Source organism: Marmota monax, unplaced genomic scaffold, assembly GCF_021218885.2.
Source record: "Marmota monax isolate L192 unplaced genomic scaffold, Marmota_monax_Labrador192_F-V1.1 WCK01_AAM20220418_F8-fsc00024, whole genome shotgun sequence".
NCBI classification, from domain to species: domain Eukaryota; kingdom Metazoa; phylum Chordata; class Mammalia; order Rodentia; family Sciuridae; genus Marmota; species Marmota monax.
In genome coordinates, this window is record NW_026695224.1 from 31,069,938 (window position 1) to 31,083,309 (window position 13,372).

General features: G+C 49.5%; 1 protein-coding gene and 1 pseudogene across 2 annotated transcripts in view; one reads left to right on the plus strand and one right to left on the minus strand.

Annotated features, from left to right (window-relative positions):
• Window positions 1–13,372, plus strand: part of Plcg2 (phospholipase C gamma 2) — a 128,824-nt gene that overhangs the window by 48,392 nt on the left and 67,060 nt on the right. For both annotated transcript variants that reach the window (XM_046435278.2, XM_046435277.2), the window contains 4 exons: window positions 928–1,021; window positions 1,926–1,973; window positions 11,326–11,410; window positions 12,793–12,876. In XM_046435278.2, the coding sequence (XP_046291234.1) occupies window positions 928–1,021; window positions 1,926–1,973; window positions 11,326–11,410; window positions 12,793–12,876 (311 nt within the window). The remainder of the gene's footprint in view (window positions 1–927; window positions 1,022–1,925; window positions 1,974–11,325; window positions 11,411–12,792; window positions 12,877–13,372) is intronic.
• LOC124086768 (succinate dehydrogenase assembly factor 3, mitochondrial-like) lies at window positions 4,356–4,785 on the minus strand (annotated as a pseudogene).

Genomic DNA, 13,372 nt, shown 5'->3' on the forward strand with positions numbered 1-13,372 from the left:
GGTGGGGCCTAGGCCCTGGGATTTTGGAAGGCCACCCAAGCGATTCTCTGAAGCTGGGTCTGAGCACCCCTGGCTTGGAGTTCAGGATCCTCGGCTTGTTATCCACAGAGTCGGGCACCATTAGGGTTAGGGTTAGGGTGGGCTGCAGGCCCCAGTCTGCCTGGCTGCTGTAGCAGAATGCCACAGACTGGGTGGGTGGCTCACAGTCTGGAGCCCGGGAAGTCCGAGATCATACCGCTGGCCTGGTGGGTTCTGGTGACGTCCCCTTTGGCTGGTTGATGGTCGCCTTCTCTGTGTGCTCATGTGGCCTTTCTCTGCGTGCGCTCTGGTAGGGAGGGAGCTTGGGTCTGTCCTCCCTTCTAATCCCCATGTGGAGGACCCGTCCCTATAACCTCATCTCAGTCTAGTCGCTCCCAAATGCCCACTGCAAGGCCTGTCACATTAGGACCTCAACCCAGGAATTCTGGGAGGACACACCTTCAGTCCTTCATGGCACTTAGGGGCCATGTGGCCTTGGACACATCACCAAACCTTAGACTCGGTTTTTCCACGCTGGGGTAGTGATGGCGCGTCCCTTACGGGCTCTTTGTTCAAGAGGAGGCAGATACAGGGAGGCTCACAGAATAGCACCAGCTGTGTTCAGCAGTGGCCTCTGTGGTAGTCACTGCCACTCTCGGCCAGGTCCAGGTGGTATGGGGAGCCCCCCTGCCGCCTGGGGGAGGAGGCCCATCTCCAGTGCAGCCTCGTCTCAGTCAGGAGCAGGCCCCAGGACGGTGACGGTGTGAAGGAGACGCCCCTGGTGTCCTGCCAACCTGGAAGACAGCGCAGCTCTCTCCCATCCCCCTGGTCTGTAACTCTGCTGGGGTTGGGGCTCCAGGCAGAGTCTCCCAGTGATTAACAATGCTTCTGTGCTGTCCCCCTCTCCAGCTGACTCTAGGGAGGACGCCATGAAGTGGCTCTCTGGCTTGAAGATCTTGCACCAAGAAGCGATGAGTGCGTCCACCCCCACCATCATCGAGAGGTGCCTGGCTTACCTGTCTCTGTCCTCGCTCATTCACCCCTTGGACATCGGGCTAAAGGGAAGGGGGTGGGTGGGGCGTTGCATCTTGGAGGTGCACCCGGAGCCTGTGGCCCGTGGGCGCGTGGGATTGTGGGCTCTCCAGTGCTTCCAGTCAGGCTCTCGGGCTACTCTTTAGCCTTGGCCTTCGAGTGAGCAGAGCATTGGGACTGAAATGGAAACTTCCACTGGTGTGGCGTGTCGGGAGGGTGTCCTTCTGTTAGGACTCAGTGGGGGGCAGGTGGCCCAAACCGAGGCAGCCAGAGTCAGGGCTGGAGTTTGTCCCCTGTCACTCCCTCGTGGTTGACAGGCTTTCTCAGGATTGTCTCTCAAGGTGATGGGTATCGGTGGGATCTGAGCACGAGTTACTGCCCCCAGTAAACCAAAGGCCCCACTTCTGCTGTTTTTCTTAACCAGCTATTTGGGGACTAGTAACTGTCATTAGAAGGAAACACCGTTACGCAGAAGCCCAGCCTCTTCTTGTGGAAGGGGCCCTCTTGGCTCAAATGAGGTCTTCAGCCATAGGGAAACCTCTTCCCAAGCTGCCCAAACACTTCTTATTTTATGTTTTTGGTACCCGGGATTGAACACAGAGGCACTGAGCCATATCTCTAGCCCTTTTTTGTGTTTTATTTAGAGACACTGTCTTGCGAGTTGCTTGGGACTTCACTAAATTGCTGAGGCTGGCTGATAACTTGCCATCCTCCTGCCTCAGCCTTCCAAGTGGCTGGGATTACCAGTGTGGGCCAACACACTTGCCTAAAATTCTTTTTGCTTCTCTTCCTTTTGTCCCCGCCCCTTAGAACTTGCTTAGACTTCACTATTTTCTAATTTCTTTCTTTTTTTTTTTGTCTCAATCTCTTTCCAGTTGGCTGAGGAAACAGATTTATTCTGTAGATCAAACCAGAAGAAACAGGTAAGACTCTTGCACAGTTTTGCTGTTTTCTATGGACTCCAATTTTCATTTTTTCTTCAAATGTTCCAAGGGGCTTGGAGCATGCTTTGTGGTGGACAAGGTCCTCGTGAGATCACACTTGGCTGATGGAGGGCCAGATACCAAGCTAGGTGCTGGGGGTTAGTGGTGACAAAATTTTCTTTTTTTTTTTTCTCCACATTTTTTAATTGATGCATTATCGTTATACAGTTGGATGGATTTGTTGTTAATATTTTTAGATGCACGCCATATGACAATATAATTTGGCTACTATCACTACCCAGCGCTTACCCCCTCCCTCGGTGCCTTCCACTCCTCTCCTCTACTGATCTCCCTTGGATTTTCATGAGATCCCCCACCCCCCCTTTCTTTTCCTTTTTCCTCTCTGGTTTCCACATATTACAGAACGCATGTGAACCTTAATTTCTGAGTCTGGCTTATTTCACTTAACAGGGTATTCTCTAGTTCCCTCCATTTCCCTACAAATGCAGTAATTTCATTTTTCTCTGTTGTAAATTGTGATGCGATAAACATGGGATGCACGTATGTATCTGTAGTAGGACTACTTTAACTTTTAGGAAACATACTGAGCACTGGTATAGCTGGGGCCTATGGTCCATTCCTAGTCTTTTGAGAACACGTCCTACTGATTTCCTCAGTGATTGTACTGATTTGCTGTCACAACAGTATAAAGGTGTTCCTTTTTCCCCCACATCCTCTTCAGCATTTATTTATCATTTGTATTCTTGATGACTTCCATTCTGACTGCTGTGAAGTGAGATTTCAGTATAGTTGCATTTCCTAACTGTTAATGATGTTGAATTTTTTTTTCATGTATTTGTTGACCATTTACGTTTCTTCTTTTGAGAACTTGTCTAATTCCATTTGCCCAGTTATTAATTGGGTTATTTCATTTTTTTGGTGTAAAATTTTTTGAGCTCCTTATATATTCTGGATATTAAGACAGAGGTCAGAAGAGTAGCTAGCAAAGATTTTCTCCCAAGTGATAGATTCTCTCTTCACATTCCTATTTGCTTACTTTGCTTGGCAGAATTTTTAATTTGATGCTATTCCATTAATTAACTCTTGGAATTGTTTCCTGAGCTTTAGGGGTCCTATTAAGAAAGTTGTTGCCTGTGTTTGAAAGTTAGAGTGTTGGGCTGGGGATGTGACTCAAGCAGTAGCGTGCTCGCCTGGCATGCGTGTGGCCCGGGTTCGATCCTCAGCACCACGTACAAACAAAGATGTTGTGTCCGCCGAAAACTAAAAAATAAATATTAAAAAGTTCTCTCTAACTCTCTCTTTAAAAAAAATTATATATATATAAAAGTTGGAGTGTTGACTCTGTATTTTCTTCTAGAAGTTGAATAGTTTCTGGTCAAATTCTGAATTCTTTGATCCGTTTTGAGTTTACTTTTGTGCAATGTGAGTCAAAAGGGTCTAATTTCATTCTTCTACATATGGATAACTGGTTGTCCCAACACCGTTTGTTAAAAAGGCTGTCTTTTCTCCAATGTATGTTTCTGGTACTTTTGTCAAGGATTAGTGACTATACCTGTGTGGGCTTATCTCTCTATCTTCTGTACCGTTGGTCTATGTGTCTGTTTTTGTGCCAGTACCATGCAGTTTTGTTACTACAGCTCTATAGCGTACTTTGATCACCGCAGCATTACTTTTTTGGCTTAAAATTGCTTTGGCTACTCTGGGTCTTTTATTCCTCCACATGAATTTTAGGACTGCTTTTTTCTAGTTGTGTGAAGAATGTCATTGGTCTTTAGATGTACATTACTTTTGGTATAATGCCATTTTTTTTTTAATTTGAAGGGCCATTCGTTATAAATACTGTAGAAACATTATTATACTTTGTACAATCTATTATGCAAATGATAATATAATACTGAATATTAAAGCTTCTCTTTAACATTTCATTGTGAATAAACAACGAGTCAGAAGGAGACATGCAGAATAATCATCTATGCAATTACTAAAGTGGAAATGATACTTTCAGAATGACAATCTAATAAATTTGTTGAAATTCTACATTTTTCACTATGATATACTTGACTGATGTAGCAAAAGAAAGTCTCTAATGCTTGAACATCAGCATTTAAAACAAACTTGTATACAAAAAATTCTCAATATTTCATTTTGGAGGCTTCCTTATTTAATGCACAAAATCAAATTCTATTCAGTAAATACTGCTATTCCAACAATGTCCTAAAGTTTTCCAGTTGTCTGCTGGTGATCCTGGTCCATATACTGCATTCATAAAAGCCAAAAGTAAAATAATATGTAAGGATGAAATAATAACTTTAAAAAAAACCAATGATAATTAAAAGGTTCTAAATTTTCTATTTTGTCAAACCTTTACTGTATTTACTAAAATTTTGGTTTTGTAGACTCCATGATACTAAATTGCCTGTTGGGTTTAGTAATTTCTCGCATCAGTTCCTGTAACTATCCAATTTGCTCATCACGAAAGTCATTAAGTTTTTCTTCTGGGAGGGAGGTGCCAAAACATGCTCTTTCAGTTGAATTTTGTCTGTATTCATTAGCTTGTTCCCATAACATTGATGCATACACCTCCCATTCCTGCAAGAAACGCTGGGCCTTGTCAGAACCAATGGTCTTATGTCGCCTAAATCCGTCCTTCACGTACTGGTCACCCAGAGATTTAAGGTCCGGGAGTAGAACCCGGTGTAGTTGCAAGATCCGCCTATATAAGCTATGGACCTGAGAAACGCGCATTCCAGGCATTTCACCATGCGCTATATGGCCATTTTAACAATATTAATTCTTCCTGTCCACGAACATGAAGGTCTTTCCATCTTCTGAGGTCTCCTTCAATTTCTTTTTCCAATGTTCTATAGTTTTTTTTTTTTTATTTAACTGTAGAGATCTTTTACCTCCTTGGTTAGGTTTATTCCTACATATATTATTTTTTTGAGGTTATTGCGAAGGAATTGTTTTCCTGATTTCTTTCTCTGCAGATTCCTTGTTGGTATATAGGAAAGCTATTGATTTTTGTATGTTGATTTTGTAACCTGCTCCTTTGGTGCAATTGTTTATTACCTCTCAGTCTTTTGGTGCAGTTTTCTGGATCTTCTAGGTACAGGCTTATTGTCATCTGCAAACCGTGATAATTTGACTTTTTTCTTTCCTATTTTTATCCCTTTAATTTCCTTTTCTTGTCTAATTGCTCTGGCTCGAATTTCTAGCACTATATAAAATAGGAGTGGTGAGAGGGGACATTCTTGTCTCAGATTTTAAAGGAAGTGCTTTCAGTTTTTCCCCATTTACCATGAGGTTGGCTTTCGGTTTTTCATATTATAGCCTTTATGATGCTGAGGCAGGTTCCTCCGAATCCCTAATGTCTTCAGGGATATCATGAAGGGCTGCTGAGTTTAGTGGTGACAGTATATTCTGTGTGGGCTGAGCCTCCATTCCAGGGAGGATCCCAGTCCAGCTTCAGAGAGGACATGACCCTATTCACAGACATTTGAGCACCTCTGTACCTTTGGAATAGTGGGACGCATGATCCCTCATGCCTACAGCTTGTGGTGGGAGCGAGGCTGACCGTGAAGGGGCAAACAGAGTTACTTGGCCATGGCTTGTGGGCTGGGCTGGGCAAGCACGCTGGGCGACCCCATGCAGCGTGCTGGACAGGACCTTGGTGGAGTATCCCAGTCAGCACACCCAGCTCTGTGCTAGGCATTTTCTTTAACAAATATGTGGTTTTGGTTTTTCCTTAGCTGAATGTGGTGTAGTTCCAAACATCATTCCCTTATCAAGCGACAGAGTTGTTCCTGATACTTGTGTTGTTACTGTCAACAACGCGGCTCTGCAAATCCTGCCGTGTTTGTGTGAACTTGAAGGTATCCACGGGCAACCTGGGCTGCTGAGTGTCGCTGGTGTGACATGTGCCTGGGCGTGGCAATGTGTGCTTCCTGCAGAGGCTGGAGCCCAGCATTGGACCTCGCCCTCTGTTAATCTGATGGGTGAAAGGCAGGGGTGTATTTTTGCTTAAATTTGCATATCCTTCTTTTGGGCAGGGTTGACCCCTTTCCTTTTCTTGGGGGTTATGATCCAGTTCTTCTTAATAATGAAAAGATGGAAGCTATTTATTGAGCACTCACGCTCAGCTGGTGGGCTCTGTGCACTTTGCAATGATTTTCTCTTTTTAGCTTCACATTTGACCTTTAATTTTTTTTCCTTTTCATTTATTCTTGGTCTAGAAATATCTGTCATACTCAAGGCAGTAACTCAACAGCCAGCACTTCGCTCACCTTCCCAAGAGCCTTTCCATCCTTATGGAGTCCATCTCTCATTGAAGTCGGGCTTTGGGTGGCCTCTGTGGCTTCCCCTCAGTGCGGTGACAGGAGGATTTGGAGCTATTAACCATGAGGTGGTTAAGACCTGGGAACATCAGCTCAGCCCGAAGCCCCTGCCTTGCTTCTTCCTCCTGGGGTCCCCTCCCTTGTCCCCTCCATGTTCCCTGTCTTGTGCACAGATGGCCATCCTCTGGGGACACTGGGCTGGAGCCGGTGAGGCCATGTTGCAGATTTTGTACACCCTGGTTTCCTTCAGTCTTGGAGGGGGCGCCTCCCCACTGTGTTTTCCTTCTCTGTGGTTTATGTGATTCGTCATGGACACTGGCAAAGGGTGACGGAAAGAGCCATCCTGGCCACCCCTGTCCCCACCGTGGTGGCATGGGGTTGTTGTACTGGTTTCAGATTCTGCTTCTCCTTCTTACGTGGCCAAGAATTGGAAACCTTGCTGTCGCCCAGGGTGATTCTGCAGGTCTTGTGTGGAGACCCACCTTTCCGCGCTCTGGTCCAGGCGCTCAGCAGAGAGGGCGTCCTGTCCTGGATGGGGCCCTGGTCAGGCGCTCCCAGTTCCCTCCCAGTGGCTGAGCCCTGCTGCTCTGCCAACATGTGGACAATCCCACCTTTTCCGTGAGGGCAGGAGGGAGCTTGGTCAAGGAAGCTGTGAAGAGCTGCTCCTTTCAGTTCTGCCAATATCTCACCCTTTCCTGACGCCCATATCGGTTGACTGGCTGTGAAAACCAAGCAGCCACAAGAGGAGCACAAGGACCGGAGGGCAGGCGTGGAGCTGGCCTGGTTTGGGTGGAGCCCTAAACACAGGGGCTTTGCTTGGCCCAAGCCACCATCTGGCTTCTTAACTTCTACAGAAGCAAAATGGACGCAGCTGGTTTTGTGGAGAACTTGCTTAGCAGCCCCAACCCCAAAAAGCTCTTTGCATACTTATGGGAAGCTCTTAGCTCACTGCCGAGGTAGGGACCCCTTTTCTACCTGAGGTCCCTGGGGCCAGAGAAGTTGTTTAAAGCCGCCCCGCTTGCTGAGGTTGGCACTAAGGTTTGTAGTCCCGCTGTTGGATATTTTTAAAAAATTTGTGTTATTGAAAGTCAGGGAAATCTTTCCTTCTTCACCCTGACTGGTCACTTTACAATGAAAAAGATAAGATTTTAATTTTGTTTTATTGTGGCAGAAGATAACGCCTCAGCCTCCTTCAGGCACGTGGTTCTGTGGGATTAAGGTGTTCCCAGTCTGCAGTCGACCCCCACCCCTGTCCGCTCCACAAATCTTTCTTCTTCCAAGTTGAGACTCTGGAGCCATTAAGGGGCAGCTCCCACTCCTCCCCCAGTCCTGGAAGCCCCGTGCTGTCTCTGATGTCTTTAGCCCCTCTTCTGGGTGGAATGGGGAGACATCCGTCTTTCGGCCCCGTTCACCCAGAGCAGTGTCTTCAAGGTCCGTCCCCCTGTCGCGTGTTGGAATCTCCTTCCTTTTCGAGGCAGGTGATGGTGCGCTGTGTGTCTGTCCTACCACATTTTGTCTGTCTGCTCTTCCACGGTGGGTGCTCTGGCTTTCCGCTCTGGTGAGTGTGCTGTGCGAGCAGGGGGGTGGTGGTCTCTGCCATCTCTACCTTCTGCTCTGGGTCTGCACAGAGCAGTGCAGGTGCTGGAGTGGTGGCGAGTCTCCTTGGCATCTGGAGGAGTGCTGTCCTGTTTTCCCTGGCGGTGGCACCGTGAGAGGTTCCCCTAGCAGGTTCCGTTTTCCCCACCTCCTCACCAGTACTTACTTTTCTTTCCCTCCCTGCCCGCTGGGTGGATAGCGCTGAATTTGCATAGCAGAATTGGTTTCCTTTCTCCTTCAGCTCTGCAGGGACAAAGGGGCCACTGAGCTGGGCCTTCAGGGAGGTGGGAGGGGAGGGCATTTTTTGCAGGTGGGAGACAGGTGTGGGTCCATTTATCTCCCTGAATGCAAATGGGTTTCATGTGGTTAATAGTTGAGGTTCCAGCACAGTAGAACTCCCTGGGTAGATTTTGTTGTTCTGGGCACTGCCTTCGCCATGGGAAATTTTTAGAAGTTTTCCTTGAAGCGGGGGTTGGGAGCTAGAGAGAGGTTTTTAAATTTGGGCAAGCCTCAGAATCCCCTGAAGGGTTAGAATGCATGGGCCAAGGAAGTGGACTCAGTGGATCCGGGCTGGGGCTGAAGAATTTGCATTTTAACGAATTCCTGGGTGAGGTGGATGCTGCTGGTCCAGGAACTGTTTGCAGAAGGACCCTCCAACCGCTTGTGCAGATTGGGAGCTGCTGAACACTCGCGGCTGTTTATCATAATGAAAATTAAATAGAATTTAAAAAAATCATAATCCCAGCTGTGAGCCCTTCCTATAAAGCTGGAGGGACCATCTGCTAAGGGCTACTGGTGGAGAGAACCTAGAACACGGTTTGAAAATAGTATCTCAGAGCCGGCATGGTGGTGCACGCCTGTAATCCCAGCCACTCAAGGGAACCGAGGCAGGAGGATCAAGTTCAAGGCTAGGCATGGCAACTTGGCGAGACTCTGTCTCAAAAAAACAAAACAAAAACCCCTAAAAGGGCTGGTGTAGTTCAGTGGTAGCCCTGGGCTCAGTCCCCAGTACCCTGAAAGCAAGAAACAAACAAGCAGCCCCTTGGTTGCAGAAGCCACGCGAGGCCGGCGGCCGTGTGCGGAGGGCCTGGATGTGGAACGTCTTCAGCGGTGGAGAAAGTTCTGCTGCTGGTTGGGTGAATCAGGACAAATGGTTTAATTTTCTTGTGCCTCAGTTTCTTCATCTGTGAAAGAGAATAGCCCTGCCTCCCAGCTGGGGGTTGGTGGGAGGGTTCAGTGGGTTGGTCTGTGGAAACCCTGGGGCAAGGCCCGGATCATGTGTCTGTCATTGTCATAGTAGAGGTCTGCGATGGTGGGGTGGGTTTAGCGAGCTGCCAATGTCACTTGCTTGGCAGTGGCCACATGGGGTGCAGAGTTGAGGGTCCTGGGACTTGGCCAGGCTGAGAAGGGAAGAGCAGCATGATTTTGTTCAGTGATGCCCGCCATGGAAGAGGGAGGGACCATTGGTGTCTCCTTGGGGGGGTGGATTTTTGCTATGTTTCCCCAGAAGGGGGATCTGCTGCTCCCCTGGGCAGCTCAGGGACTGCGTCACAGAGCTGGAACCAAGGCCAGATGGCAGGCCTTTATTCCCATGCATGGGCCCGTCATTGGATGCTACCTGCCCTGGGGGGGGGGGGGCGGTGCGGCTGTGACCTTGGGCTAGGTACCTTCTAGCTGATGATCAGCCAGAGAAGGTGGAGCTGAGCTCCAGGAATGTCCAGTGCTGGCTGGGAACCGCACACCCAGAAGTGGGGAAGAGGGGGGCTCTAGAAGCTCTGGCTCTGGTTTTGTGGTCCAAGGCGAAGCCTTTGGGACAGTTGGGCTTAGGTGTTGCAGATGCTCTGGGTCCCAGATCTGTTCCCCTGGTCCTCAGCTCTGTGCACCTCACCCTCTGTTCTCGGACATGGGAAGCTTCTTTTGCCCAGTGGCAACCTGGGCTCCTGAGGGGACTCTGACGTCTCCCAGTGTGAGCCCCCCGGGACTACCAACTGTTCTAGACCCTTTCTCTGCTGCCTCTGCGGTGCTGGCACCCTCGGCCCCTCCACCCACAGGAGATGAGTCAGGAGGCGTTTCTTAGTTGTGGGGGGTAATGCCCCCCACCTGCTGGCTTCTCTGCCCACTAAGCCCCACCCAGCCCTTGGGTGCTTTCTGTTCCTCTGAGCTTCTCTCTCTGGAGGCGCTGCTGCCCCTGCAGTGGGGGTGGGCAGGGGAGCAGCTCACAGGTCAAGGGCTCTGATGGCAGAGAGGCGTCAGAACTAGAGTTTAAGAAGGTGGGAGGTGGGGACTCTGGGTGGCCAGAGCATACCAGCCTTCCTCAGGGGCAGCCACCGGACGATCACCTGTGCTCCCTTCAGAAAGTAACAGTGGGGCTGAGTTCCCCGGGTGGAGGAAGCTGGGTCGTTTCCTGCCCACACCTGGGGCAGGTTCCTTTGACCCTGTCTAGTCCATCAGACGCTGGGCTCTCTGGCTGGAAGGGTCTGGATCTCCTGCCTGTGGGTCACAGACTCTAGTCTCACCTGTCCCTGTGGTGTGTGCACTCCCTGGTGGCAGTTGGATGTGGCTGCTGTGGCAGTCTGGGCTGGAGTCTGAATCTGGCGTGGGCCAGGTCCCAGCCTCTCTGAGCCTTGTCCTTGCCGGAGGAGATGGTAGTGGCTGTGCTGCCTTCAAGGGCTGTGGAAGCCAGGGACTACACAGGGCACCTGGAGCGCACCTGTGCGCCCGGCACGCACTTATGAGTTTCAGCTGCTGTCACCACTGTGGTTGGGTGACCTCTAGTGTCCCCTTTCCTGGGAGGCACTCTCCTCTCCTCTTGAAGTGAAGCTGAGGGCCAGAGCACTGGGGGAAGTGCGTGGAGGCTGGGGAGCAGCCCTTCTGGCCGTGAGGCTGTTCTGGAGTTTGATTCTGACTCTGGTTGTGCAGCTCTGGCCTCTGGTGGGCTCCCCAGTGACCCCCACCTGTTCTGAACCCTGGGGCCACTGATATGGGCTTCACAGGGGGCGGCCGCTGATGCCTGGGGCATAACCAGCTCAGATGCTGCCTGCCCCCCCGCCCCTCGCCCCTCTGGCCTTGGTAACCTGGCCTGGCTTTGAGCCCCTGTGCAGTTGGTATTGGAGGTCCAGGGCCATCTCTGGAGGGTGAGGCCAGCCCTCCTCATGGGGCATCATCCCCATACACCCGTCTCCTACCACGACCGTGGCCATCCCTGAGGGGTGGGGCCAGCCTCCGTCACTGGGGTCCCCTCCTTGAACCCTGACTGTTTGGTTCCTAGCTGCTCAGGAAGCAGCTGCCAGCCAGGTTGCTCGTGGAGGGGTGGGAGGTGGGAGGTGGGAGCATGGGGCGGGCTGAAGCCTACACTGCCGAGCCCTCAAGGCCTATGGATCTGGGTCTTTTCTCCTTTGCAGCATCAGCCTCCGAGAGTTGAAGGCCATCTTACCCCTGGTCAACTTCAAAGTAAGCGGTGCCAAGTTCCTCAAAGATAAGCTTGCGGTAAGTTTCAAAGCTGAGCCTGGGAATCTTAGGAACTCAGGGCTACGTGGTGCCTCTCCCCCAAGCCCATGGCTGCCTGGGAGCAGGAGCTCTGTGGGGCGGTGCCCAGAGAGTCCTGGCCTCCAGTGCACCTGTTCCTGTCCAGTCAGCAGATGGGGTGATAGCTGCGGACGTGTTCCCCGTCCCTGCAAGGACGTGGTGAAGACCACTGGGCCGTCCGCGGCAGAGCATCTGTACTCATTGCTCTTTTCCCTGTCGCCTGGTCTTCCTGCTGCGTAGTTTCTTCCTAGTAGCGTGAACATGTTTATTTTTTGCAAAATAGTGTTTTGTAAATAAGTCCTGTTGGTGTGCTCATGAGGGATGGCTCTGGATTCCCCCCACCTGTCCTCTAGCTGTCTGTCCGTCCACCTCTCATTGAGTTTGCTTTTGTTGTCGTGTTCTGGAGCTGTTGGAGCAGGATAGTGAAGCCCCTGAGTCATGGGATATGGAGGGTCAGGGGGGCTTCTCTGGGTGGGGCAAGGATGCACAAAGATAACGAAGGACGGGCACCTTGTGATTTGACAGGAAGTGGGTACTGGATCTCAGGAGCCCCATGGGACTTGTGGCCATGCTAGTGTCAGCCATCACCCATAGGATTCCTCTGCTCATTCTGTCCTAGTGAGGGCCTGGGGAGCTAACCCGTTTCATGGCTGACCACGCCATGCTTTGACATACCCCACTGTCCCACACTGGTCCTCAACAGAAACAGGTGGGATTTGAGAAGAGAAGGAAGATGAGCGAGCATTTATCATTGATCCCTGAGTGATCAGAATCTTGTTCTTATCAGGCATTTGTGTAGCCAGGCATTTTGTATCTGTTATCTTACTTGGTTTCAGGGAAGATAAGGAGGTTGGTGATGGGCCTCCTGTTTAATAGATGAAGATACTGAGGGTCTGAAAGGGTCAATTAAATTACTCAGAGCCCTAAATAGCAGTTGATTGGAGCTGAATTCTGTCCAACTTCTGATTGACAATCGGGTTTTTTTTTAATTTATGCTTTAAAAAATGAATTATGTATATATACTTTATAAGTATGTCTGGATTCAGAATTCCAAAGAAAGTACCTCCTGCCCACAGGAGGAGGAATTGTTCACGATGGCTCTTGGAAACCTGGCTGAGACTCTTCCCCTGGGGGCTCAAGGGAGGGCTGGCCTTGGTGGCGGTCCCTGTACTTTCTCTCAGACTGGTGACTTGGGAAACTTGTGGACAGCTTGGCTCAGAGGAACAGAGGAGGCTCTGAGCTGTCGTTGAAGGAATGATGTCCAGTTCCTGCAGGCGGGGAGGCCTTCTTATGGCGGACACCCAACACTATGTGGTCACTGTTTTTTTTTTTTTTATTTACAGGAAATTGGTGCACATAAAGATGAACTCAGCTTTGAACAGTTCCACCTCTTCTATAAAAAACTTATGTTTGAGCAGCAGAAATCGGTAAGATTTCAAATGATGCTCTGTCTCCTATTTGAAGCCTGGCTTGTGCCTGAAAAACCCACAGGAAGTATCTGACCTCCCGTTTGGTCAAGGAAACATAAGATGGGAATGACAGCGACATACATTTTCATTTATTAGGTTGGCAAAAAGAACTGTGGGGGAGCTACAGGGAAAGGGACAGGGTGGTGGCTTGAGGCCTGCGTCCCTTCTGGTGGGGTGTGAACCTAATCTGAGCCTATGAAGGTACACAGTGTAACGACTACTGTCTTATCTCATTCTGGAAGGAAATTAGCAAATTATTCATAGCAGCCGTCTCTGCGCTGAGGGGTCACGTGTGTTTCTCATTTTAACACTTTTATTCCTATTTTTTATGTGGACTTATTTTTTCATGAAAACAGTAGACTTTTAAAATTAAGATGCACGTACATTTTGACCTGAAAGTGGCATTTTGGAGACTGTTTTGCAGGAATGAGGGACTAAGGATGTAGTCCAGATG